The 26,702-nt window shown below is 32.5% G+C and overlaps 1 protein-coding gene and 1 long non-coding RNA gene across 2 annotated transcripts; one reads left to right on the forward strand and one right to left on the reverse strand.

Annotated features, from left to right (window-relative positions):
- Window positions 1-10,354: 10,354 nt before the first annotated feature.
- Window positions 10,355-15,987, reverse strand: LOC145937465 (uncharacterized). The gene is made up of 5 exons (XM_083040483.1): window positions 15,843-15,987; window positions 11,777-12,127; window positions 11,464-11,708; window positions 11,230-11,392; window positions 10,355-11,149 (listed from the first exon to the last, which is right to left on the reverse strand). The coding sequence occupies exons 1-5, from the start codon at window positions 15,985-15,987 to the stop codon at window positions 11,028-11,030; spliced, it is 1,026 nt and encodes a 341-aa protein (XP_082896609.1). The 3' UTR covers window positions 10,355-11,027.
- A 770-nt stretch (window positions 15,988-16,757) lies between these two features.
- LOC145937243 (uncharacterized) lies at window positions 16,758-18,298 on the forward strand. Its single transcript, XR_014425524.1, has 5 exons — window positions 16,758-16,919; window positions 17,405-17,531; window positions 17,631-17,791; window positions 17,872-18,055; window positions 18,158-18,298. It is a non-coding gene; the product is annotated as an uncharacterized LOC145937243 (long non-coding RNA).
- Window positions 18,299-26,702: the final 8,404 nt, after the last annotated feature.

Here is a 26,702-nt window from a genome sequence, read left to right on the forward strand (position 1 = left end):
TGTGCGCCTATAAAAAGAGGCTGCTGTGCGCCTATAAAAAGAGGCTGATGTGCGCCTATAAAAAGAGGCTGCTGTGTGCCTATAAAAAAAGGCTGCTGTGCGTTTATAAAAAAAGATTGTTGTGCGCATATAAAAAAAGGCTGCGGTGCGCCTATAAAAAAAAGCTGCTGTGTGCCTATATAAAGAATTAATATAAAACATAATAAGCACGAAAAAGAAAAGATTCATCAAGAAAATCGATGAACTAATGAATAAATAATTCTTGGTCATACAGAAAGACAAATAATACTTATATATATAGAATAATATAAATATAATTATTACGGCACTTATATATATATATATATATATATATATATATATAGATAGATAGATATAATTTTTTTATATAAAATTAGGCAATAACATATATTTGAGAACATATATATTCAAAAATTACTATTATATATATTTAAAAAATACTCTATTGTTATTTAACAATTCGTATAATATACCTACGTATACGTCGTATACGGTACGACGTAGACAAGTATGCCTCAAAAGAGAAAAGGCGGAAATTTGTATAAAGTGAGTCGCGAAAGCAAGCGCTTACGACAAATACGAATAATTGAGAGTTTTGAGGAAAGGTCTCAAAGACTTGAAGCTAATGTTCAAAGAAATTCTCAGGAGAGGATCAATGAAAATGATAACGCAACGACTCGAAGCTGATGCTCAGAGACATACTCAGCAAAGGACCCACGAAAATGATGACGCAAAGTCTCAACGACTCGAAGCTGATGCCCAGAGACATGCTCAGCAGAGGGCCGACGAAAATGATGACGCAAGGTCTCAACGACTTGAAGCTGATGCCCAGAGACATGCTCAAGGAAGACAAAAAGCTAAACAATTAAATCATTACATTGCGCTAATTGCCAAGGATCATGAAATAAATGTGCCAGTTTATACTTACACTTGGCCAAATGAATGTAGAATGCCAATTTTGCAAATCGTTAAACTTTGCATGTGAAAAATCTAAAGATGGAAAATTTACATATTGTTGTCAAAAAGGCAAGCTTCAATTAAAGCCAATAAATTGTCCTGATTTTCTTAAAAAATTATATAATGGAAATGATTATAAATCAAAAAATTTTATGAATAATATTCGTTCATATAACAGCGCTTTAGCTATGGCTTCAATGGGTGCGCCGGGAAATAGAAATCCATTGGATGTTGTGAACAATGCTCCTTATTGCTTAAAGATTCATGGGTAATATCATCATTTAACTTCAACAGCAATGCGCCCAGCGGATGGGCAAGCTCCGCGATTTGCACAGCTTTACTTTTTAGATACAGAAGAAGCTGTAAATCATAGAATGAATAACAAAGCTAATAAGGAGTGTGATTCAGAAATAATGAAAGAGTTGTCAAGTTTTATGGTTCAATGCAATGAATTTGCAAAAACATTCAAGATGATGCGTCAAGTTGAACAAGATCTTAATCCGATAGGAAATAAAACCATAAATTTAATGTTGTCCTTTAGAAAAAATCCTCAACAAGATCAAAGAAGATACAATGCTCCACAAGCAAATGAAATAGCTGTGGTCTTTAAGAATGTAGATGGTGAGCCTCCATTTGAAAGAGACGTTCGGATTTATAATAAAAATTCGAACGATGTTCAACAAATATCAATTCTAGACAAAAGGTGTGACCCAATGTGTTATCCTTTGTTATATCCATATGGTAACAATGGATGGCATTCAGAACTTAAATCATATAATCCTAAATATCCAGGATTCAAAGTAACTCAAATGGATTATTATGCTCACCTGTTAGCACCAAGATTAGAATTTAGTCAATTTAAAAAGGCAGGCAAATTGAGATGTCAATTTATACTTGATGCCTATATGAAAACTGAAGCAAATAGGCTTAATTATATTAAATTAAATCAACCTCAATTAAGAGCAGAACTTTATTCGGGATTAATGGATCACCTAGATAATCGAGCACAAAATGAAGGAATTACAGCTGGTATACCTGTGATATTACCATCTTCATTTATGGGCAGTCCAAGAAACATGCAAGAAAGGTACCAAGATGCTATGTCTTTGGTAAGAAAGTTTGGTAAACCAGATATTTTTCTTACAATGACTTGCAATCCTCAATGCCCAGAAATTAAGGATAATCTTGATGGATGTTTAATAGAATTTCGACCAGATTTGGTCGCTAAAACATTTAACTTGGATGTCAAAGAGATTTTAAATGATCTAATTCATAATAAAATTTTTGGAAATATAATTGCTTATGCAGGTGTGATTGAATTTCAAAAAAGAGGACTTCCACATTTGCATTTACTTGCAATGTTGAGTGATGAAGATAAGCCCCGACTTCAAGAAGTTATTGACATGATGATATGGGCTGAAATCCCTGATGAAGAAAGATATTCAGAACTTAATTTAAAAATTTTGAAGCACATGATTCATGGTCCTTGTGGAGATTCCTCCCACAGATATCCTTGCACTGGAGACGATGGAAAATGTTCAAAAGGTTTTCCAAAAGAGTTTCGTGAAGAAACTAATGCTAATGTGAATGGATATCCTATGTATCAACGAAGGAATTTTGGTAAAAAATACATCGTTAGAGGCAAAGAAGTTGATAATCGATGGGTGGTGCAATATTCACCATATTTAATCATGAAATATGATCGACATATCAATTTGGAAATATGTTCATCGGTGAAGAGCGTAAAATACTTATATAAATATATTCATAAAGGATTTGACTGTGCTGCGATTGAAGTGTAAGCACGAGATGGCATAAGGCTAATTAAAATAGATGAAATTAAATCATTCCTGGATGCAAGATATATTAGTGCTCCAGAAGCAATGTGGAGACTGAACGGATACGATCTGTTTATGAGGTCTCATACAGTAATCAGATTGGCAGTTCATTTGCCTAATCGTCAAATGGTTTATTTTCGAGCAGGAAATGAAGAGCAAGCTGCTCAGAGAGAGCTCACTCGAGATACTACGCTGACTGCATGGTTCAAATTAAATCAATCTGATGAAAATGCAGTGAATTTTATTTAAACAGATATTCCTTATCATTATGTATATGATAAAAAAGAAACTAAGTGGAAGCCACGCAAAAAAGGTGGTGAAAAAATAATTTCAAGACTCTATACAGTAAGCATAAAAGATATTGAGAGATTTTATCTCCGTCTTCTTCTACTACATGTGACTGGAGTTAAATGTTTTGAAGATTTGAGAACTGTAAATGGAGTTCTTTATAATACATTTAAAGATGCAGCAATTGCAAAAAACTTGGTAGAAACTGATAATCTTTGGGGAAAAACGCTGGAAGAAGCAACAGAATCGAATATGCCTGCACAACTTCGAGAATTATTTGCTTACATTTGCATCTTTGGAACTCCAACAGATGTACCAACTATTTGGAATAAATATAAAGATTTCATGATTGAGGACTTTGTACATAACAATGTTGTAAATCCTGAAAATATGGCTTTAAACCATATACAAGGAATTCTGATAAATAATGGAAGTAGCTGTGAGAACTTCCAATTGCCAAATCCAACTCCAATAAATATTTACGTAACAGAGTATAATGTGGATGAAGAAAGAATACGTGGTGATTATTTATTATCGACACTAAATGCTGAGCAAAAGCACGTATACGATATAGTCATGCGAGCAATTGAAAATGAAAATGAAACTCAGAGGTTATTTTTTATTGACGGGTTTGCAGGAAGTGGTAAAACATACCTATTTAACACATTTTTAAGTGTTATTCGAGGAAGAAACGAAATAATTCTTCCATGTGCTTCAACTGGAATTGCAGCCACACTTCTGAAAGGAGGAAGAACTTATCACTCTCTGTTTAAGCTTTCAATCCCAATTGATGATGGAGCTAAATCAAATATTAGAGGAAATTCTCAAGGTGCACGAGAATTGATTAATGCCAAATTAATCATATGGGATGAAGTGAGCATGACTGTTGGACATGCTTTAACAGCAGTTGATAAACTTTTAAAGGATTTGATGAAGAATCCTCGACCATTTGGAGGAAAAGTAATTTTATTTGCAGGAGATTTCAGACAAAATCTCCCAGTAGTGCCTCATGCACAAAAAGCAGCTATAATTGAATCGATTGTAAAATACAATCCTATATGGAGGAACGTAACTCAAGTTAAATTAAAACAAAATATGAGAACTGCGGAAGAAAAAGAATTTTCAAATTGGCTAATGCAACTCGGAGATGGTAAATTATCAAATACGGATGGACTACATCTCGATACAATTGAAATCCCCAAAGATTTTATATCAAAAGAATCTCTTATTAATGAAATTTTTGGTGATAGAATCACCATGGAACGGATTAGAGAAAATCCAGATCGAGCGATACTTTGTCCTAAAAATGAGGATACTTTTAAAATTAATGACACAATCCTTTGTCAAATGGAAGGAGAGGAAAAGGAATATCTCTCAATTGACTTTATTGTAAGTGATGATCCACAGGAGCAATTAAATTTTCCAATTGAGTTTTTGAACTCTCTGACACCTTCTGGAATGCCAGTTCATCGACTTAAAATAAAAGTCAGTGCTATAATAATCCTATTAAGAAATTTAAATACTAAGAAAGGACTTTGTAATGGAACAAGATTTATTGTAACTAATTTGAAAAATAATCTAATTTATGCGGAGGTTCTAACTGGTCCTGCTCGAGGACAGATTGTCATCATTCCAAGTATAGATTTAATTACAAGTGATTTGGAATTGTCATTTAAATTTAAACGAAGACAGTTTCCTATTCGAGTATCATTTGCTATGACAATAAATAAATCACAAGGACAGAGTTTAGAAAAAATTGGGATTTATTTGCCACATCCTGTATTTGCTCATGGTCAACTTTATGTGGCATTTTCTAGAGCAACCAAAAGGGAAAGTGTAAAAATTAAGATTGATGAATTTAGCAATCAAGGACATCTAATTGAAGGAAGTGAAAAATGTTTTACAAAAAATGTAATATACAGAGAAATTTTGTAAATTGAAGAATTATGAAATTGTATGAGAGCTAATAATAGCGGGTTAGCGGTGGGTACATTAGACGTAATCAAAAAATATTTGAGTAAGGAAAAAAAATTGGTATAATAATTAAATAATAAAAAAAAAAAAAATTTGTATGTATACAGGGTGTTCGGGAACTCCGGTGCCAACCGTTGAGGGGTTGTAGGGTAGGTGAAAATATGCAACTTTTATTAATAAACATGTAGTCTCCGACGACGCCTGTCAACGATGCACGACTGCAAAGCAGAGATGGCGCTCCGCGCTCAGCGGCGCCTGCGCACACGTACGAGGCTCTTTCCTTGTGTTCGTGGTGGCAGCGTCTCGAAACTGGCATCTCTGCGACGCAAAGCAGCGAACGCCTAGTCCACACTGATCTCAGTTCAGCGTTTTGTTTCGGAAATTAAATCGACATGTTTACATTTGCGGAGATGACAGACATGCATCTTGTGTTCGGTGAGGCTCGCTGCAATACAAGACTTGCTGAAAGGATCTACCGTGAGAGATTTCCTAATCGGCGACACCCCTGTCGGAAAACATTTGCAGCCATCGATCGTCGCTTGCGGGAACTGGGAACGATGACGGTGAACAGATTAGACACCGGAGCAAGAAGACTTGTCCGGACCGTTGATTTTGAGGAGGATATTCTGGAAAGATTTGAAAATGAACCGTCCACTAGCACTCGCGCCATCGGCCATGCTATGGGAGTCGCCCACAATACTGTCTGGAAAGTCGTACACGAACAACAATTACACCCCTACCATCTACAGAAGGTGCAAGCAATGGGCCCAGCTGACTTCCCGCTTCGTGTGAATTTCTGTCAGTGGTACCTTAATCGCCTCGTAGACAATCCACATTTTGGTAGCATGGTTTTGTTCTCTGACGAAGCGCAATTCACAAAGGATGGCCTCTTCAACAGCCGTAACAGCCATCTTTGGAATGACGAGAATCCTCACGCGAAACACATCAGGACCCATCAGCAACGGTTTTCTGTAACCTTAATTCACTTTGCTTAAGTCCTCTTTGACCACGACTTGACGAAGATAGTCTTATTTAACAATATATATGTCAAATAAGACGATCTTGAATGGCTATGAATACATAACTAATAAGATTATATTAAGCATGTGCTTATGTCAAATAAGATATGTATATGAAACATATTAAGCGTTCAGAAATAAGATCATCTTCGACAAGTTAAAACTTGAGATTTTGATCAAGTCCTTACTCATTTTTCGACTATGAATCTAGAGGGCGTCTTAAGACTGTACTTAAGACGGTCTTAAATATGAGAACGGACTATGAATACGGGCCTAAAACTTAATTACGAGATAGATAGTGAATCGCGCGTCGCATAGCGGTAAATCAAGGAACTAACGATTTTATTGAATACTATTTTTTTATAATATTTTTGGAATGTTGCTGTAAGATTTTTCATAAAATATTACAGTTATATGTTTCTATAATGTCCCTACAGTATTACAATGCAACTTGCAAGATTGTAATATTACTGCAATGTAATTGCAATGTACTGTTTTTACAAATCGTATCGGTTCCTATTGTTTTCTATCGATTTTTTATCAGGGATGTTTTCTGTTGTAACTTTACGATAATACATTTATAAAATACGTTTTCAATCGTTTATGGTTGATGCATGATTAAAAATTATAGGTTTTTTCGTAATTGTACGTTAAAAAACTTAAAACTTTTTTTATTGTAAATATACAATTGATTACGAATAGATTTTCAATCATTTTTTCTTGATAAATTCCAATAAAACAATAAAAAACAATATATCACAATAAGAATTTTATTGTATTCTAACGACTGAATCCACTTTTAACAGAGAATGAAAGAAAACGATAAAAAACGATAACATTTCTTTTGAAATCTAAAAAGTAAAACAATAGGATACAATAAGAAACGATAAGATTTTCTACAGATCGTATCGGTTCCTATTGTTTTCTATCGATTTTTTTTATCAGGGATTTCAATATATATATATACTGATATTTACAATTTTCTATTACATATTAATCTCTGAAGTATGTATATTGAAATATGTAATGTTTCGACATTATTCATGTATGAAAAATGTAGTATGTCGTTATAATTGTAATAATTATATGCTTCAGGAAACATTTTTCTATTTGCTTGGAGGAGACTCACCCCAAGATCAAATAAAACATAGCTTGGAAAAAATGTTTTCCAATAAATTGGCTATGAAATGTTCATGGAAAGGCCAGAAAGGAAACTTTGCCATAAATTCACTTCTGCTAATAGATATCATAAAAAGTATAAGACTTTCTGCATTAACCTAACTTGAAACAAAATTATATAAATCAATTTATTAATCTTTAATTTTTTCTTGCGTTTTATAGAGGCTGCTCGAAAGCATTATCCGATGTTAACGGATAGACAATTTTTAAATCATGTTTCCGCCTGGCTTAAATATGCCAAAACACGTCATGATAGAGAGCAGGTACTTTTTTCATTCTACTTAAATGGATTACTATTTTTATACAGCTGAATTGATTTTGTGTCTTTTTTCTTGTCTTAGACAAAAGCACTTAAAAATCAGATCGGATAATTCAATTTTAAGGAAATGTACATGAACTCATATATGGCGTTCAGCCGACCCTGCAAATGCACTAATACCCAGCTAACAAGGTGACGTCAAAATGATGTGCTTTTTTCGACCCGCAAACGTTTTTAGTAACATGAATTGGACGTCATTTCGACGTACCTATAATGTTATTATGTCACAGTCTATTGACGTCATTTTTGCAACGTCATAATGACGTAGACAAGTTACGTAAAAATGACGTCTTTTAGACGTCTTAGGAACGTTTTTTGAAGGTTTTATTAACGTCAATTGGATGAAATAAATGAAAACGCAATATATTGTCTTTAAATATATTTTATATTATTCATACAAAAGAAACACATAATATTTAATATATTATTTGTTTTACAAAATTAAAATATATAGTTTTTTAACTTTCTAAATTATAAATTTCTAATAATGATTTGTATGTAATAAAGGAAAAGAAATATATTTTTCTTTATAAGGAAAAACGGATAAACTTCCGAAAACCTGACACCTCTGATTTTTCTAGGGCTTGGTATAGTACTGTTTTTGGGTGCGCTGATCAGAAATATCAACATGAAAATCACCGACAAGGTCATCTTCAAGGCCAAACATCGAAAAAATTGTATATTTCCTAAAAAAGGTTTCAAACACAACTTTAATTAGTTTAAATGAAATATCGTGCCTAATGGGGGGCTGCGCCCCTCAAACCCCCCCTGAAAACTAACCTAACCTAACCTAACTCACCCAACATTGTGCTTAGTCCATGTTGTGCAAAATACGAAAATGTGCAGCTTTTGACTTTCGGGTTGCGTTATCATCGTTCGCCGCCACGTGGCCGCCAAAGGAACCAATGCGCTACATTAGCACGGCCGCGGCGCGCCGCGGCGCGGGCACGTCAAATATATCAGGCGATACATTTATGACGTTTTACTCAGAAAATAATTGTTCTACAAAAAAAATGTATAGAACATAAAAGATGTATTTTTTTAAGGGCTACAAGTTTGGTTTGAAGCATTTTTCTGTAAAATTGAGATTAACTGAAATAATGCAGAAAAATATAATTTTTTCGATGTTTGACCTTGAAGATGACCTTGTCGGTGATTTTCATATTGATATTTGTGATCAGCGCACCCAACAACAGTAGTATACCAAGCCCCATAAAAATCAGAGGTGTCAGGTTTTCGGAAGTACAGCCGGAAAAACTAAACACTTAGCGTCTATATCATTTAATTGCCACATTTTTAAATCAGATAGTTGTTCAACAACAAAAATATCTAATTCCTGTGAATGAAATGGATAGTTATATAATGAACCATATTTACCAAACATTTTTCCTACTACGATAGTTGCTCCATGTTTTAATTTAATAAAATTATGTATTTGAACAACATTTGATTTAATGAGGCAATAACAATTAGCCTTAGAATGTGAATAAATTTTTAATATAAAATCTTTAAAATAAACTTTTTTGTATTGGGCAGAAAACGAAGTTAATGTATTTGGTATTGGTCCAACGCAATGTTCCTTTTCTAATTTAGGATATATCTGTGTATTATTTTCTTTGTTCTTCAATAAATCATATTCTGCAATCCTATTACAAAGTTGTACTAATGGTTGTTTAGGAGATTTTACAAGTCGCGATAACTGTCCTAGAAAATTTTCGAAGGGAAAAGCAGAAAAGTTATCAAGTTGTCCGTATTTTTCTACATCAGTTGGTAAATGTATGAGAGAATGAACATTGTATACCATAAATTCAGGGCTGTATAAATGTTCACAATGTTTTACAAAAGTCTTCAGCATTTTAGAAACTAATTCACAACCGTGATTTGATATGTGTTTGTCAGAACACAAGATAACTATAGAGAAATGAAAAAGTAGAAAATGTTCATAAAATGAAACATTTAAAGTTTCTGCAAGCACAACTGGCCCTAAATATAGTAAAAAAGAACGAAATTCAGTGGCCTTAAAACGCGCAATTTCACTTAGTGGCCTAGGTTTTCTATTTATTTCTTGCGGAAAATGCTTTTTTAATGCAACCATTTTTTCAGAAATGGTATTTATTTCGCGACTTGATAATCGTACATTTAAATCTCCTTTCATCCAACAAGTTAAAAGTTTGCGAGTTACCCCTAAGCATACGTTGTGCATGTAATCTATTGGAAAGCAAGTAACAAGTCCAATATTTAATTTTAATAAAGGTGTATCGCTTAAATGATGCTCTTCATCTCGTTTACATCGAAATGATTCGTCTGTTCTTAGCTTTTCGTCTACATTTTTTAGTATTACCTTTCCTTTCATACCTGTCTTGTTCGAGAATTTTCGTTTTACTTTCTTTACATAATAATCACCATGCACAATACATTTTTCACAAGAAGAGTAACCGCCGTGTGATTTCACACATTTCAAATACGATCGCGCAGGGGCATCGCAAACAAATGAATGAATCTGTACTTTATAATGTCTTTTTGCAAATTGAAAGCCATTAGCAAACAAATGCGATAATTCAATTACAAAATCATTCAAGAAATCAGATAGTGGTTGTGATTTTGATATTCCACAAAAAATTCCAATCACAAATGGTTTCCGAACAGAATTTTGCACCATTCCTAAAATTGGCCACAAATTTATACTAGAACTTTTAAATAAGCATAATCCATCTATATTAATAATAAGTTTAATAATATCTTCTGAAAAATTAGAGTTCTTAAAAAGATGTGTCTTTAACGCATTTTCAATGCCAAGATAAATGAATTGTCCATTTTTCAATTCTTTGATATTAAATTTGAATGACGAAGTCTTTAAAAGCGTCCTAACATCGAGAGGCAGTTCTGGGTGAAATGGATGTAAGATACTAAGTAATGAACTAATTGATGCATGAGAAACATTCGAATTTGTCAATGCCCACATCCTTATAGCATCTACAATTGAACTACAGTTGTGAGATTCCTGTACTGTACGTGTATTTTGTACAGATTCTGCAGTATCATTACTTATTTCTTCAATAAAATCAGAAGATGTATTAAAAAAGTCAATGTTGCTGACATCACTTGTTGATAAATATGCGTCAGTATAGTCTACCATGATTGGAGATTTACATGTACGGAGATTATCAAGTTGCGAAAATGATTCTTTCAATGTTTCTGCTACTATTTCTTTCCGCATTTTACTTTTACTGTTTGAATTTAAATATGAAACAATTTCATTAACTTCCTTTTCTGTCCTTCGGTATAAATGTCTGTTAGTAACGAATATTTTGCTTTTACGATTGCACTTATATGTAGACATAATTATAGAAATAAAATAATTATATAATAAAATAATAACAAATAAAAAGAAAAATTATAATTAGCGTAATTGCACAAATAGAGAATTTTTCTTCACTGATTATTTTGTCTTTTTAACTGCAATGACAGACGTTGAGGCGAATGTTTCAACCAGTTTTTAATGCAAACAGTTACATCATTTTCTGATGTTTGTGGTATTGCAATTTGAACTGCTCCTTAAATTAAAATTTTAAATAATAAAACTAATAAAAAAAAATTAAAAAGCAAAATAAGAATTAAAGTAAAAAAAACTTACTGATTACTGCTCGATTTAAATTTATTGTTGAAAATGCTTTCTTATTGTTTTTGCTACCAAGAAAACTGTAGTGAGATGCCACTTCATTAGTAAGAATCTTCCTCAAAATAGCGTTTGTTTTTGAAGTAACATCATGGCCTCCTAATGTTGACAAATATGATACCTACAAATATAATTGTTTATATATAATCTTTATAAAGACTTATATTTTTAAAAAACACTTGAATAGCATACCAATTCAGAAAAATTCTCGTTGTCACTTATATGCTCATGAAGACTAGTCACTTCCTCACAATTTTTCAAAGGGAGTTCTACGGGTAAATTTGGTTCTTGAAAATTTGGGCCCTGAGGACGTTCCTTATTTATTAATATTTTAAGAATTTCTTCGTTTTGTTGTATTATTTGTCGATTCTGTTGCTTAATAAAAACAAGTGCTTTCAAAAGAACTGTGGTATTATTTATAACGTTTGAAACACTTCCTGTAAATAAATTATGAAATATAATTATGTGTGTGTAAATAAATTTTATGTAGAAAGTGATGTATTACCATTTTGAAGCTCTTCTTCCGTATTTGTTGTTACTTCCTGAATGATATTGACGGGAGTAGATGTTTCTTTTAAATGTGTCTGAGATAATGGTGATGAATGTGCACTCACTGCTTTAACTATATTGGATTTATTATATAAAGTATTCTTCACAATTTTAGGAGGCCTCGGAGGTATCTTTTTATTGATAGTTGCTGTTGTCGATTCTTCATCAGAAGATTCAGACGATGTTGTTTTATACTTTTTTGGTTTTGTTATATTCCTTTTTCCAATAATATTTTCATTGTCATCGGTTGCGATATCCGATGTCCATTCATATTTTTCCAGCTTTTCTTTTGCTTTTTCAAAATGATCTAAAAATATATATAAAATCAATAATTATATGTATAACTAATTTTTAAACAGAATGTTATATTGTTCTTACCAGTTGTAAAAAGAACTTTTTTTATTTTATATATTTGCCCTTTTTCTGTCGGTATTTTCCCTTTTTTTTAGTAATTTATTAAAATTGTCCTGTGTTTTAACAGGTGGCCAAAGTACTTCTTGTTTTCGTGGTGTGAACCACTGTGAGTGAATAATAGCCAAACTTTCATCATTATTTGCTTCTGTACAAAATTCCACTCCTACGAATGCCATATCTATGTGTATCAACAATTATAAAGGCTGCATTTATATTAATTAAATTTTTTTAAATGAATAATAAATATAGAATATAACCTCACATTTTTAATTCATGCGTATATATCTAAAGTTATGCAAAATAATACAAAAATATATTTATAGGTTACCTTACATTGGTGTTGAAATACACTTTTATAATGTACAAACTTAAACTTAAGCACAATTTAAATTTCTTACTTAAATAATTTACTTATAAAAAATAACTTCAAGCACATGATACATGTGGCTTCTGCCTGCACGGTGCACGGGATGTGGAAACGCTTGCCGCGCGGTAAGAAGCGACGACGCGGTAACCAATAAACTTTTAGCTCTCATTAAAAGCTCTTATTAAAGAACGGTACGTTGATTGGCTACCGCGTCGCTTCTTACCGCGCGACAATAACTCAAGTAGTAAAATTAGTCATTTTGACGTCATTTTAACATTAAATTACGTCAAAATGACTATAATTTATAGTTTTTTGTTAATTGTTTTTTATAATAGTTTATAATAGTTTATAATAACTAAGAAATTAAAAATCTCATAAAAATATATAGCGCGCGAACAATGCCATGTCATTATTTCTACATACAAAACACATTCATATATTCGACGTTAATGGTACGTCTTTTTGATGTAATAATAATGACGTACCATTTTAGTATCTAAAATCACGTCAAAATTACGTACCATTTAAGTCACATGACGTTATCGTCATCAAAATTACGTATTTTTCACGTCATTTCGACGTTGTATTGTTAGCTGGGTAGTGCAATATTAAAATAATAATATTTATCTTATAAATATTAGAAATATCTTAAAAATACATGTTATAAATATATAATAATATATCTTATATAATTGATGTTTTATATTTTTTAATTTTATCACAAAATAATTTTATCACAAAATATTGTTGTATGTGTATAAAAATAAATGTAATTAATATGCGAATAATTTTTGTTTTTCACTGATCGTATTATTACGCATGTAATGAATATATAAAGCCCAGTCTACAATGAGTCTACATGATTATGACTTACGACTTATTAGGACACATCTGATCAACGATTAATGACTCATTGTAGACTGTGCCTTATACATTCGTTACAAAAACGTTGCAAATTAACCATGAAGCGGAAAATAAGTTCCTGGAACGTTGTATAAAGAACTTTGTATAAACGTTGTTTTTGGAATTAAAGTTTGTAACGTTTCCCTAACGTTTCATGCAAGTTTTACAAACGTCGCAAAAAACGTTGTAAATGCGACGTCGCACATATAAGGTTTCTCAAACGCCTAAAACGCGTTGCAAGTTCGACGTCGCATATGTAAGGTAATTGAATCAGGACATTTCTGGTTCCTGAAACGTTACCAAAAGGTTAATGCAACCAAATGTAAAACGTCGTACGGCTATATTGCAATGTTACAAAAACGTTTTTGCAACAGAATATTGTTTAGCGGGACAACTACGACAAACTAACCTATTTCAATTCTTGTTCAGCTTCAATTAAAAAAAAAATTGTTCAGCTTCAATTAAAAAAAAATTGTTCAGCTTCAAGCGTCGCCAAAAAATGATTAATGAAGTAAGTAATATTGTAATTAATTTATTCATAATTATAAGTAATTTATTATAATTATTTATTACTTACTTACTACCCTTTTCGACAAAAGGGATCAACATATATAATATATCTTAAATTTAATTATCGTACGAGAATTTAGCGTACTCAGGATTCTATAAATATGATAAGCTATCTTAACGACGCCTTATATTACATCGCATTGCTTAGGGCAGAGAGAAACCTGAGAGCGGCCACCGCGATCTAGCGGACGCGTGTACTGATGCGCCCCCTGACAAAGTGGACATGAACTACGTCGTTACGCTCGGTAAAAAACGTAGAAATGGTTCGAATCCGTGATATGGTTCATATCTGAACTACTCGGATAAGAACCGAGTTGAGAACCAAACCGAGTCAGACAAGGACCAACAATCCATCGCTCTGGCTTTGTCTCACCAACGATGAGCGTCTCGTGGACTCGTGCGGCGGCAGGCACGAGATTTCGCCTCTCGCGCGTAGCGTTCCACGTAATTCGAGGACAAAATTTTATGACGTTAAACTTTGGGCAATATATAAAAAATTAAATATATTAAATATAAGGTGTAAAATCAGATTATAAGTTGAATAAAAATTATATCCAGTTTTTTGAGTACATTAAAAAAATTGTTTTTTGAAAGTGTATATTAAAAAAAATTGTTGAATTAATTTTGTTTTAGATGAATAAATATTCTAATTTGCATAAATAATAAAAAAAAAGTGCGAGTGACGGGAATTGAACCCCACTCGTAGTACGTACACTTAAGTCCGTGGTTATCACGTTACTGATTGTGAGTCAGGTTCGATTCCCGTCACTCGCATTTTTTTTTTATTATTTATGCAAATTAGAATATTTATTCATGTAAAACAAAATTAATTCAACAATTTTTTTTAATATACATTTTCAAAAAACAATTTTATTAATGTACTCAAAAAACTGGATATAATTTTTATTCAACTTATAATCTGATTTTACACATTATATTTAATACAAAATGAAACAAATAATAAAACGCTTTATTGAAAGTGCAAATTAAAAAATTGTTGAATTAAATTTGTTTTACATGAATAAATATTCTAATTTGCATAAATAATAAAAAAAAATGCGAGTGACGGGAATCGAATCCGACTCACAATCAGTAACGTGATAACCACGGACTTAAGTGTACGTACTACGAGTGGGGTTCAATTCCCGTCACTCGCACTTTTTTTTTATTATTTATGCAAATTAGAATATTTATTCATCTAAAACAAAATTAATTCAACAATTTTTTTTAATATACACTTTCAAAAAACAATTTTTTTAATGTACTCAAAAAACTGGATATAATTTTTATTCAACTTATAATCTGATTTTACACATTATATTTAATACAAAATGAAACAAATAATAAAACGCTTTATTGAAAGTGCAAATTAAAAAATTGTTGAATTAAATTTGTTTTACATGAATAAATATTCTAATTTGCATAAATAATAAAAAAAAATGCGAGTGACGGGAATCGAATCCGACTCACAATCAGTAACGTGATAACCACGGACTTAAGTGTACGTACTACGAGTGGGGTTCAATTCCCGTCACTCGCACTTTTTTTTTATTATTTATGCAAATTAGAATATTTATTCATCTAAAACAAAATTAATTCAACAATTTTTTTTAATATACACTTTCAAAAAACAATTTTTTTAATGTACTCAAAAAACGATATAATTTTTATTCAACTTATAATCTGATCTTACACCTTACATTTAATATATTTAATTTTTTATATATTGCCCAAAGTTTAACGTCATAAAATTTTGTCCTCGAATTACGTGGAACGCTACGCGCGAGAGGCGAAATCTCGTGCCTGCCGCCGCACGAGTCCACGAGACGCTCATCGTTGGTGAGACAAAGCCAGAGCGATGGATTGTTGGTCCTTGTCTGACTCATCGGTTTGGTTCTCAACTCGGTTCTCATCCGAGTAGTTCAGATATGAACCATATCACGGATTCGAACCATTTCTATGTTTTTTACCGAGCGTAACGACGTAGTTCATGTCCACTTTGTCAGGGGGCGCATCAGTACACGCGTCCGCTAGATCGCGGTGGCCGCTCTCAGGTTTCTCTCTGCTAGGTTGCTGATTATGGTTGCGTTTAAATGTTAATCATAAGCTCATATTAATATTAGTATTAGATATAGGTATACATATTTTAATAATAACTTATATTATTAATTGTTAGGATTTGTGATTAAGTATAATTTTATAATGAAGCGTTCTATTTAGTCCTAGATGGTTAAGCGCGCGTTCTGGGGTCCCTAGACGACACTTGGTTGGTCGCATCGCTTGCGTTAAGATAGTAATTGCCAATTAAACTAGATGGCGGTGATTGGCTGCGAATGGTGGACCCCAGATTCTAGTGGAATTAATTAATGTGTAAGAAAACAAAATAGTTTAATTTAAAGGTAAAACTAAAAGGTAAAATTAAGAGTAAAGTTGTTAATAGAATGCAGGAATAAAGATAGCGCGCAATGGGTATTAAAAATATAAATTTAAAATTTAGACGGGACGTCACAGGCGTAAAAAATATTGCCTCGAGGGTGCCTTCACATGCGGCGTAAGATGCGTACGCGTAACTTATGCCAAACTCATCAACCAATCACATCGTTTTAGTTATCATACGCAAATTCACCTAGTTATTTAATGTAATGCCAATACGCTAAATTCAATTTTTTGTGTAAGCCGCCGAAAGTCGCATAGGCAACTAGTTTATTTACGCATATTTTTCTCCTTATGGCCGGCAAGATAAAACATTGGTCACCCGAGGCCGTTAAACATTTAAGAAGAAGCATAATTTTCGTTCGTGCTGAATGTGTTTCGATGTGTGCTGAAAAAAATGAACCAAATTCGGGTAAGAACAAATTTTATATAAATAAAAATTATCAATTTAGATGTAATTCATCGCTTGCACAATATAACAAAGTAATTTTAAGGTTATTTCTGATGAAAATTATTTTCAGAATCTCTCATAACAATTTTTTAGATTTCTTTTTTTGAACATTTCTGAAAGATGTGCTAATTCATATAGAAAATCTTAAAATTTTCTGAGAAAGTTCGAATTTTTATACGAATTAACGCATCTTTAAAAAATGTTCAGAAAAAGGAATATAAAAATTGTTCTGAGAAATTCTGAAAATAATATTCACCAAGTAAATCTTAAAATTATTTCGTTATATCGTGCAAGCAATGAATTATGTCTAATTGTAAGTATTGAACGAATATTTTATGGCCCAGCGTGTGTGTCCAATAATTATTTTTTCATTTGCATGCTGGACGAGTTTGAGCAACCTATTGTGTCTTATGTATCTTCACTTACATATTTCTTTTTTAATACAGCACAAATGTGAATACTGTGGATGGATTTTTAAATTTACCACAAACTTTGCTGAGCACGAGTGCTTCAAAGATTACATAGAAGGAGTAGACCATATCAATGTTGACGAAAACTATGTCGTGACAATAGGTATGATTACTATACATATCTTTTCAATGATTACTATACATATCTTTTCACTCATTTCACTCTATTAAATAAATTAAAAAATATAATTATATTTAACAGTTAAAAACAATTCAACGGTTGGCAAAAAAAAAATTTAAACGAACTCTTAATCGAAGCAGTTAGAAGCAAACCTAGCTTATATGATCTTCGTGTACCTGCTTCAGAGAGGACACTGTTACGCAAAAAAGCATTATGGATAGAAGTGTCGAACATACTACAAGGTATAGTTAATCATCTAGAAAAATCTTTTTCTTATTTTATTGCATATATAAATGAATTTTAAAATCAATTATTTATCAAGGTTTCCTCAGTCCAGAAGAGGCTAAGACTAGATGGAAGTATTTACGAGACAATTATATAAAAGCTCGTAAGAAGGTTCGGGCGTATGTACCTAGCGGATCTAGCGCTAATGCCATTGAAAATAAATTTAAATTTCAATATTATGAGCTTATGGCATTTCTAAACGATTCATTGCAGACACGGCCGTAAGTTCTTACTCTTTAATATTCTTATATATATTATTTCTATTCTATCAGAAATTAAAGAGAGTTTGTCACATGTGTAATCCATTTATTATGATATTCTAGGACAATGAGTTCGTTGACAGATGCTAATGCTAAAAATGATGAAATAATTTCACTTGACACCGAAAACGAGCAATATGAGGGTAATATTACAGCTGGGCCTTTAACAACGCTTCAAATTTCGGATAACAATTCTCTACAGACATCCTATGTTTCTTCACGAACATCTACACCTACAAGTATTTCTCCACGGACGTTCGATTCTATCGACATTCTTTCACAAGTCCCCAAACCTACGAAAGATTTTTTATGTATTATACTTATCTAATAAAGATTAAAATAATAAAAATTAGAATATTTTATTTTTAATTAGTTTATCAAAATTAATAATTGTTATTATTAGCACTTTTGAGTATTTAATCGCGGAACTATACGTGTGAAACCTGTTAAAATATTATTTTTATTTATTTATTTATATATTTTCTTATTTATTTATTATTATTATTTATTATTTACATACCTTTTATTTATATACGCTGCACCTCATTTACTTCACCGTACATACGTACTTAACCTTCTTCTTCTTCTTCTGTTATGGCAACGAATACGTACTTAACCGTATGATTACGCGCACATTTTACTAAGCACCAAGTACGTAATTCACATGGCGCGTATTTAACAATACGTCTAAATAATAACAACCAATCGAGAATCCATTTAGTATTTCTGTTCTATTGTACAACAGAAAGCCTGCTCTGTTATTGGTTAAGCTAGTTACGCTTTACGCGAAATTTAACGAAATACGCTCCATGTGAATAAGGTACTTTTAAATGGCGTAAGTTCTGGCATATTACTAGAATACGCAAGGTACGCAGTGTCACGTCTGGGTGATCTTCCTTCTCTCTCTATGCCTAGGCTAGTGAGAAAACGGGCGCTCTCTATTTTTGTGAGGCAACCTGCTTACACCGGCTATACCTCTGGGACGCCGAGAGCTAGGACCGAAGTTACGGATCTAGGGAATGTTGTAGGTCACAGGAGTGGGGGTATTAGTTACTAGTTGGGAGTATCGAATCTCTTAGCGATATCTTCGATGTCGTCATGAAGAATAGAGATAAGGAGGCCGAACTAGCATTGAGGAATTATCGAAATGTGCGACCAAATGTCGAGCCTAATTGTAGTTTATTAATGCTCCGCAAGGTTGCGCTTTTGCCTCACGGGACTCACACGTACACGGTGAACTTTTGTGTTAGTCATTCTCTATCCTTCTTGTTCTACATCCTGCAATCTCTCCTCTTTCTCAAACTAACGAGCATCTTGTGATTGCAATGCCATCTATAGGTACCTATAAGTACTACTATCGGGCCTCGGTTTTGGTCGCACATCCCAAACACATACATAGTTCGGCCTCCTTATTTCTATTCTTCATGGATGTCGTTTAAAATAGTTATAACTTGATCGAAAGTTATTTTACCATTCAAATATTCATAGATCAAATTGAGTATTAATTGGTAAATCGTATTGCAAATTAAGCCTTGAAGTTGTTTATTCATCTGGATAATAATAATTCAGGGGGTAACTAATAAAATAAATTTGATATTTATTTAATCGTCTGTGAATTCGACGCTTATTTGAGCACCAGGGATATGAAGATTATCTAAGCAGACTATGAGTTGATCGATATCAATAGTTCCTTCTAAAACGTCAGTTAGTAACCCGATAATTATATTTATAATTGAATTTGCATCATCGTTTGTTAATCCTTGGACGTCTAATTCAGTAGATCTGGGTAGCATTTGAATTAATTGGTAGAGGCAATGATGAGAATGAAGGGTTTATAATGAGTTAGATAAGGATTATCGTGAGATAACATGAAGGGGAACTAGAGGGAGTGAGATATCAATATTCGATACGTCTATTCATTTAATCTTAAATACAAATTCAAAAGGAAGGTCGATGATTAAGGAGAATGTCTTCGGGCATACGAAGGATGCCTGTCGTTGACGATGGAAATAACGTAGGATGTTGATAGGAGCTTTGTCACCAGGCACTATCGCTGGGTGCTCGACAACGAAAGGAAGTTGAGGAAATGGCAGAAAGTTGCTTGTGCCTACGGTAAAAGTATGCGTTGCAACTATAGGTAAAATGAGGATTGGACCACGTCCAGAGCGAAATTAATTCTAGAATTCTATTTAAGAATTCTTATGCGATATCTTGTCTCTTGTTATCGATATTATTAGGCGAGAGAAGGTAATGAGAAGTTGTCTTCGGGCATACGAAGGATGCCTATCGTCGACGATGGAAATAACGCAGGGTGTTGAGGGGAGCTTTGTCACCAGGCACTATCGCTGGGTGCTCGACAACGACGGGATCCTGAGGAAATGGTAGAGAGTCGTATAGACTTACGAAAGGTACGTCCAACGGCTAGAGGTAAAGTGTGGATTGGACGACGTCCGAGTGATATCAAAAGTACTGTTTCTACACGTTAATATTACTAGTTTCTGATATTGATACCTTGAATAAATTATGGAAAGGTAGTTGGATTCTAATTTGATAAATATTGACTGACAACGGGAAACTGTTAGCTGCATGCAATGCTTAACAGTGGATTTCGTTTATTTGTTTTAGGAGAAGGTAATGATTGAAAGAGAATTGTCAGTCTAGCGCAACTTAGAATTAAAATTGGCGTGTTAAATAGTCTGGGTAATTATAAGTACTTACCTTGTGATAGACTGTGAACTTCAGGCAGTGGATCGTAATACGCTCGTTCGCCTTCTTCCCTTCTCTAGGACCTCGGTCGCGGGATGTTTGGCAAAATCAACGTATTCGAGTTTTGAAGCACAAGAGTTCTTTATTTAACTTTTACTTTATAATTCTATGCGCGACTAACAAATCGGGTATGTCGACGCAGTTGACGGCAAACGCGTGACTTTATACAGAATATAATAAGGCTACAGAAATGATGTACTGTACAGCTACGGTGGGATCTCGATAATGAGATGCCGTAGAGTTACGGTGAGATGCTAATGATGGTATGCCGCAGAGTTACGGTGAGACGTTAATGATGGTATGCCGCGATGAAGTTAAGAATTAAGTGTTTATATACCCATCAAATCGAGAAAAATCTGAGTGTCGTGTGCAGTTCCCTTTTGGTGGGGATTTCTAAGAAAGACATTTTCTTGGAATATGTCACAATAAATTGTACTAAGAGGTCACGATACGGTGACCTCTTAGTACAATTTATTGTGACATATTCCAAGAAAAGCAGGAGCGAGCGCTCTAGGTGTCAACTATCAATTTACGAGTTTTAGATAATCTGGACCGGATATCGAAGTTAGGCGGTGAGCTTGAGATGAGGAGCGACGATTCCAAGAAGTGTCTAATTTATTATTCTTTTGCGGTTTGAACGCTAGCATCCGATAACGCGAGGGAGATAACGGACGGAAACGGCTTGTCACTTACGATCGGCACTTAATTACTTGCTGATTTGTGAGCTGATTTTAAAGGGGTCTGCGCATAGATACATGTTAAAGTTTCTTGTAGTTCGCCAAATATTCATTTGTACGTTTATGGAATCATTTCTTATATAATTTATTTTATGTTATTAATTAGAATTCTTAATGATTGATCATTTATAATAAAACTTGAGTTTAATGCAATAGGGTAAGATTAAGTTATTTCTAAATTATAGAATTATGATTCCATAACGTAATATCGAGACTTTCTTGTTCTCGTTTGACTTAATTCTGTAATAAAATATTCTCTTTAATTATATCCACTTCGGCCTTATTTATAAGTCTCTTCATTTAATAATTTACTCAATAAATCTTAATAATCTTGGGTTCGTTATCGAAATCATTTAATGACTGAAATAAGGCTTCGTAAATATAATTGCGGATGAAATCTTAAAATATTAAGTGTTTGAACACTTTTAGTAATTCATCGAATGCTTGTCGCAGGCTTGTCATTACAATGCATCGCAAGATAAGGATTTATGGAACCTTCCTCATAATAATTCTGTCAGTGATTAAGGGTCGGCAGGCGACCCAGGCAAACTCCGAATTGATGTTGGAGACCTCACGCGGTGACAACGCGAAACTCCGATTTCAGTGTTGCCAACGCTGAGAAACTAATTCTCAGGTTTTATGTAGTGGTGTATGTCTGTACACGTACACACACCATTGCATTGCTCACGCGGACGCACGGTAGAGAGACAAGGATCGATAATCTCGTTATCCTTGTTCCTCTACCGTGCTGATCACGTGCTCATGCTATACGCGAGATACGGCCTGAAAATGCTTTCTGGCCTTCCGTAGCAGAAGGCAGTAACGTAGCAAGGCTAATAAGCACCCACGTTTTGTAAATTTTATATACGCTTATGCACATATGTGCGTATATTATATATATATATATATATATATATATATATCACTAAAAATTATATGTATGTTTTATAATTGTCTAATGATAAATAATAACAGTAGCATAATTGAGAGTGAATTAGTATACAATATATGTTAGACACGGGTACTTTAGACTTGACAATTTATTGCTTATACTTTTTTATCGATACTTTATGTATAGTCAGCGCGATAGAGAGACAAGAATAAGAGAACGAATATAAATTATCATTAGCTTGTAGCAATCATAGATTGACGAATATGTTGCTTATTCTTCATTTCTTTTCGATTATTGATGTTATTGTATAATTTGCTCCATAAATACTAATAATGTGAAAAAACTTATGTCGAGTAATGTATGATGGCTCAATGCAAGGATGTTCAGTGTATCACCCAGTAAACTAGAGTTCAAATCAATATCAATTTTTTTATAATATATTGCAATATAGAAAAATTATAAAAAAATATATTTCGCCGATTAATTTAAACATTTTTTGAAAATATTTTAATTATTTTACTACACACACTATATAAATGCAAAATAATTCAGAAAATAAATTTAAAAAATTAATAATAAAAATCAACATACCAGCTATTTGTGTGTGTGTGTGTGTGTGTGTGTGTGTGTGTGTGTGTGTGTGTGTGTGTGTGTGTGTGTGTGTGTGTGTGTGTGTGTGTGTGTGTGTGTGTGTGTGTGTAGCTGCAATTGATTTATTACTTGATTAATTTATTTACGAAATTATTTTGCATTTAATATATATAGTGTGTGTAGTTGTAAAATGATTAAAATATTTTCAATATAAAAATTTTTAAGTTTATCGCCTTAAAAAATATATTTCTATGATTTTTCTATATTCCAATATATTACAAAAAAAATTGATATTGATATATTTGAACTCAAGTTTTCTACGAGATTGAATATTCTTGCATTGAGCCATCATACGTTACTCGTAAGTTCTTACACGTTATAATAGTATTTATGTAGCAGAGAGAAAGAGATAAGAGAGAGATTATACAATATAACATCAATAATCGAAAAAAAAATCAAGAACGCTTGTCATATGTTTTGTGTGTATATATATAAACTTATATATTATATATTTTATAAATAAGTTAAATATTATATGCAGACAATGTACAAGACGTTCAGTTTGTGCCATAAAGCTCAAGCTTCAATCAATAAAATACTCCAATGAATATATATAATCAACAATTATTTTTATATAATAATAAGTATTTGAATATATAAAAATATTTTAAAAAATTTGTTTAAGATTATTTTAAAAAGAATATTTAAAATATTTTTTTAATATTTAAAATATTCTTTTGATCAATTTAAAAAAATATTTTTTAATATTTTTATATATTCAAATATACTATATACTATAATATAAAAATAATTGTTGATTATTATATTGGATTATTAATTGATTGAAGCTAGAGCTTTTAACATGGCAGTAGCGTTGTTTTTTTTTTTTTTTTTTTTTTTACGTGGGGGAAACCTTCAAAAGGCACCCCTGTTTTCCGGGGTAGTGTGAGATTCTTACTCACTAAAACCCCCACTGTGCATACGTTACCTGCTGCAATATAATGGCGTTGATTCAATGGTATCCACGCCTCTTCATTGAAAGTGATCCGCCCTTCAGACGTCTCCAAATCTATCTGCAACATGCAACTCTATAGATAATATCAATATAATTATAATAAAGAAATAATTCATTATAAAATCTGAAAGGAAAACAATGTCAAATATATAATATTAAAATATCAATTACTTATAATAAAATCATAATTTTTTACGCTTATTGGATACACAACAATAGAAGCGCTACAACATATTGTTACATATTCTTATCCCGAAAATCGTTATATATAAATATTTAATACAAAATATTGTAAAAAATATGTAATATAAATATAAAAAAATAATATAAATAATAAGAAATGTTAATAAAAGTATAATATATGCAATTTTTTCCAATGCAATCAAACATCTATGAATTATATATTTGATTGTATTATTTTTGAGATCTTTTCTATTTTAAAGTTTTTAATGTAGTACGATTACTCTTGGTTAAAGATATATAATAATATGTATACAATGTACAGTAAACAATAGCAAGCAATGTACATATAAACATACATACATTTAAATATCTATTAAATATCTTTTCTATAATTTGAAGTTAATAAAAATTTAAATTTATCTAATTGCTATTGTTTCTGTACATATTTAATAAACAACACGAATTAATAATTCGAGTGGATCGCAATTTAAACTAAGTTAAATGATTGCGTCGCAAAGTGACCTCAACCATATTATGGGAAGTATACTTGTACTATAAAATATTTCTTATTTTACATGCAACTTTGTTTGTTATGTGTTTCTATACTTTGTAATTTGTTACCCATTACTAAATATTTTTGAAAATAGTACATTGCAAAACAAAATATATCTGATATTAACACTTTGCGACGCAATTACCTCAGTTCAAATTGCGATCTAATTTGCAATGCACTATTTTCAAAACAAAAGTATAACATAAAATTTAATTGTCATAATAAATTTAATATTACATATATAAAATATAGAATGGGCCCCTCCAACGCCCATTCCCGTCAGAACGCAACCAATATTCTTTTATCTTCTCTCCGAGATTTTTATGTTATACTATATGTTCTATACAATGACGATTGCAGATAACTTGTACCATTTTATTTTATCATTGCTTATTTTTGCATAATGGCAGCAATAAAAGTTTACAAAGATGGGTTAAATAATTAAAAATATTAATTCGGGAAAGGCAATAATTTGTTGCTTTCTAGAATTTTAATTAAATGACGTCTCATGCACTTTACGTCACTGGAATATTTTTCATTACAAGGATTTCCTTTCAAGGCTATAGTTGTAGCGAAAGCCGCAGCATAAATTCCACAAGAAGTGTTATCTAATTGTGTTTGTACTTCTTCGAAAATCATATTATATTCGTTTATCTTGGGATAACGAAGGCGAATATATTCTTTTTCTTTAGCATGCAATTTATCGTACGTAGTACCAGGTAAGCTGTCGTACACGTGAAGTTTGGTGCCATCAAAATAAATACATCGCCAATGATCTGTGCAATTTCCGCCAATAATTTGTAAACTTTTATTGCTACGACTAGCTTCAATTATATGCGGGTATTCTAAATATAACACACTTTGTGTTTCAAAGCAAGAAGTCTCTCTTACAATGCGTAAAAATAAATCTAACGATTCATCATTTAATTTACTATCTATGGGCAAAACATTATTCTTTACTATTATAATAAAAGAGAAGGTATCACATCATCTAACATTTTTCTTAGTCTTTTTATGTCATCCTCAGTTACATCTCGTTTTTCATTCGAGTAATCAGTTATAATGCAATCGTCATCTTGCTCTATTTCTGGAATAGCAACAGTGGTAGTAGTGCTTTCGATAACACTTTCCACTTTTATGTCATTTTTCCGAGCCGCTTGTGCTTCGATGACATATTGCGGTTCCTGAATAGGCATATTTCTTGCTACTCTACTATCTATTATTTCAGCAACCAAGCAGTCCTCGTAGAATCGTTTAAGCAGTGCTGACATTTTTGTTTCCCAAAATCTGTCATCACGCTCAACAATCGTGTACTTCAATCCAAAGGGTGTCCACACAGCAAAAATGCAATACTTTCTTTGCGTTATGTGGAGTTGTCCCTGCACTTGGAAGTAGTACGCGTGTCTTTGATTCATTCGAGTGTCATCCGTTTTATCAAATATTCTATAAATATGTGAAATCTTATTGAGCATTGCAGTAATAGGAGACACATGCCGCGCCGCATAAGGACATTTAATCTCAACGATAGTATCGTCTCCGACAATGCCGTCAGGCGTCGCGGCAAGATATGGGATAGTTTCATCTATAAATATACCACAATTATTAATTTCTATCCCTAATTCCACCTGCAATTGCTCTCGTGCCATCATCTCTTTTTCTTTACCCCACTCAACAGCCGCGCCCGTCAATCGAGGAGGATAAAGAATTGCTTTCACAAGATTTTGGCACGAAGTTGTTTCTCTTCTGCTACAAACTTTTCCAAAGTTTGAAGCAGTGAGAAGATTTCGCCGTACGTTGTGCCACTCCGGGTTTTCATGCTGACCCCGTGTAGCACACTCCAATACAGCATAATTACGTTGTTGCTCTAATAA

This window comes from Prenolepis imparis, unplaced genomic scaffold (genome assembly GCF_030444845.1).
Source record: "Prenolepis imparis isolate NDT839.2.m4 unplaced genomic scaffold, iyPreImpa1.0 SCAF_6, whole genome shotgun sequence".
In the NCBI taxonomy this organism is placed as follows: Eukaryota; Metazoa; Arthropoda; class Insecta; order Hymenoptera; family Formicidae; genus Prenolepis; species Prenolepis imparis.

Excerpts from the sequence above, each read along its gene's own strand:
- LOC145937465 (XM_083040483.1), bottom strand. The coding sequence starts at position 15,987 with ATGAGAACCGAGTTGAGAACCAAACCGATGAGTCAGACAAGGACCAAC. Across the intron at positions 11,709-11,776 it reads GGAAGAAGAGCTTCAAAATG|GAAGTGTTTCAAACGTTATA; the intron begins GTAATACATCAC and ends ATTTATTTACAG. Across the intron at positions 11,393-11,463 it reads ACGAGAATTTTTCTGAATTG|GTATCATATTTGTCAACATT; the intron begins GTATGCTATTCA and ends TTATATTTGTAG.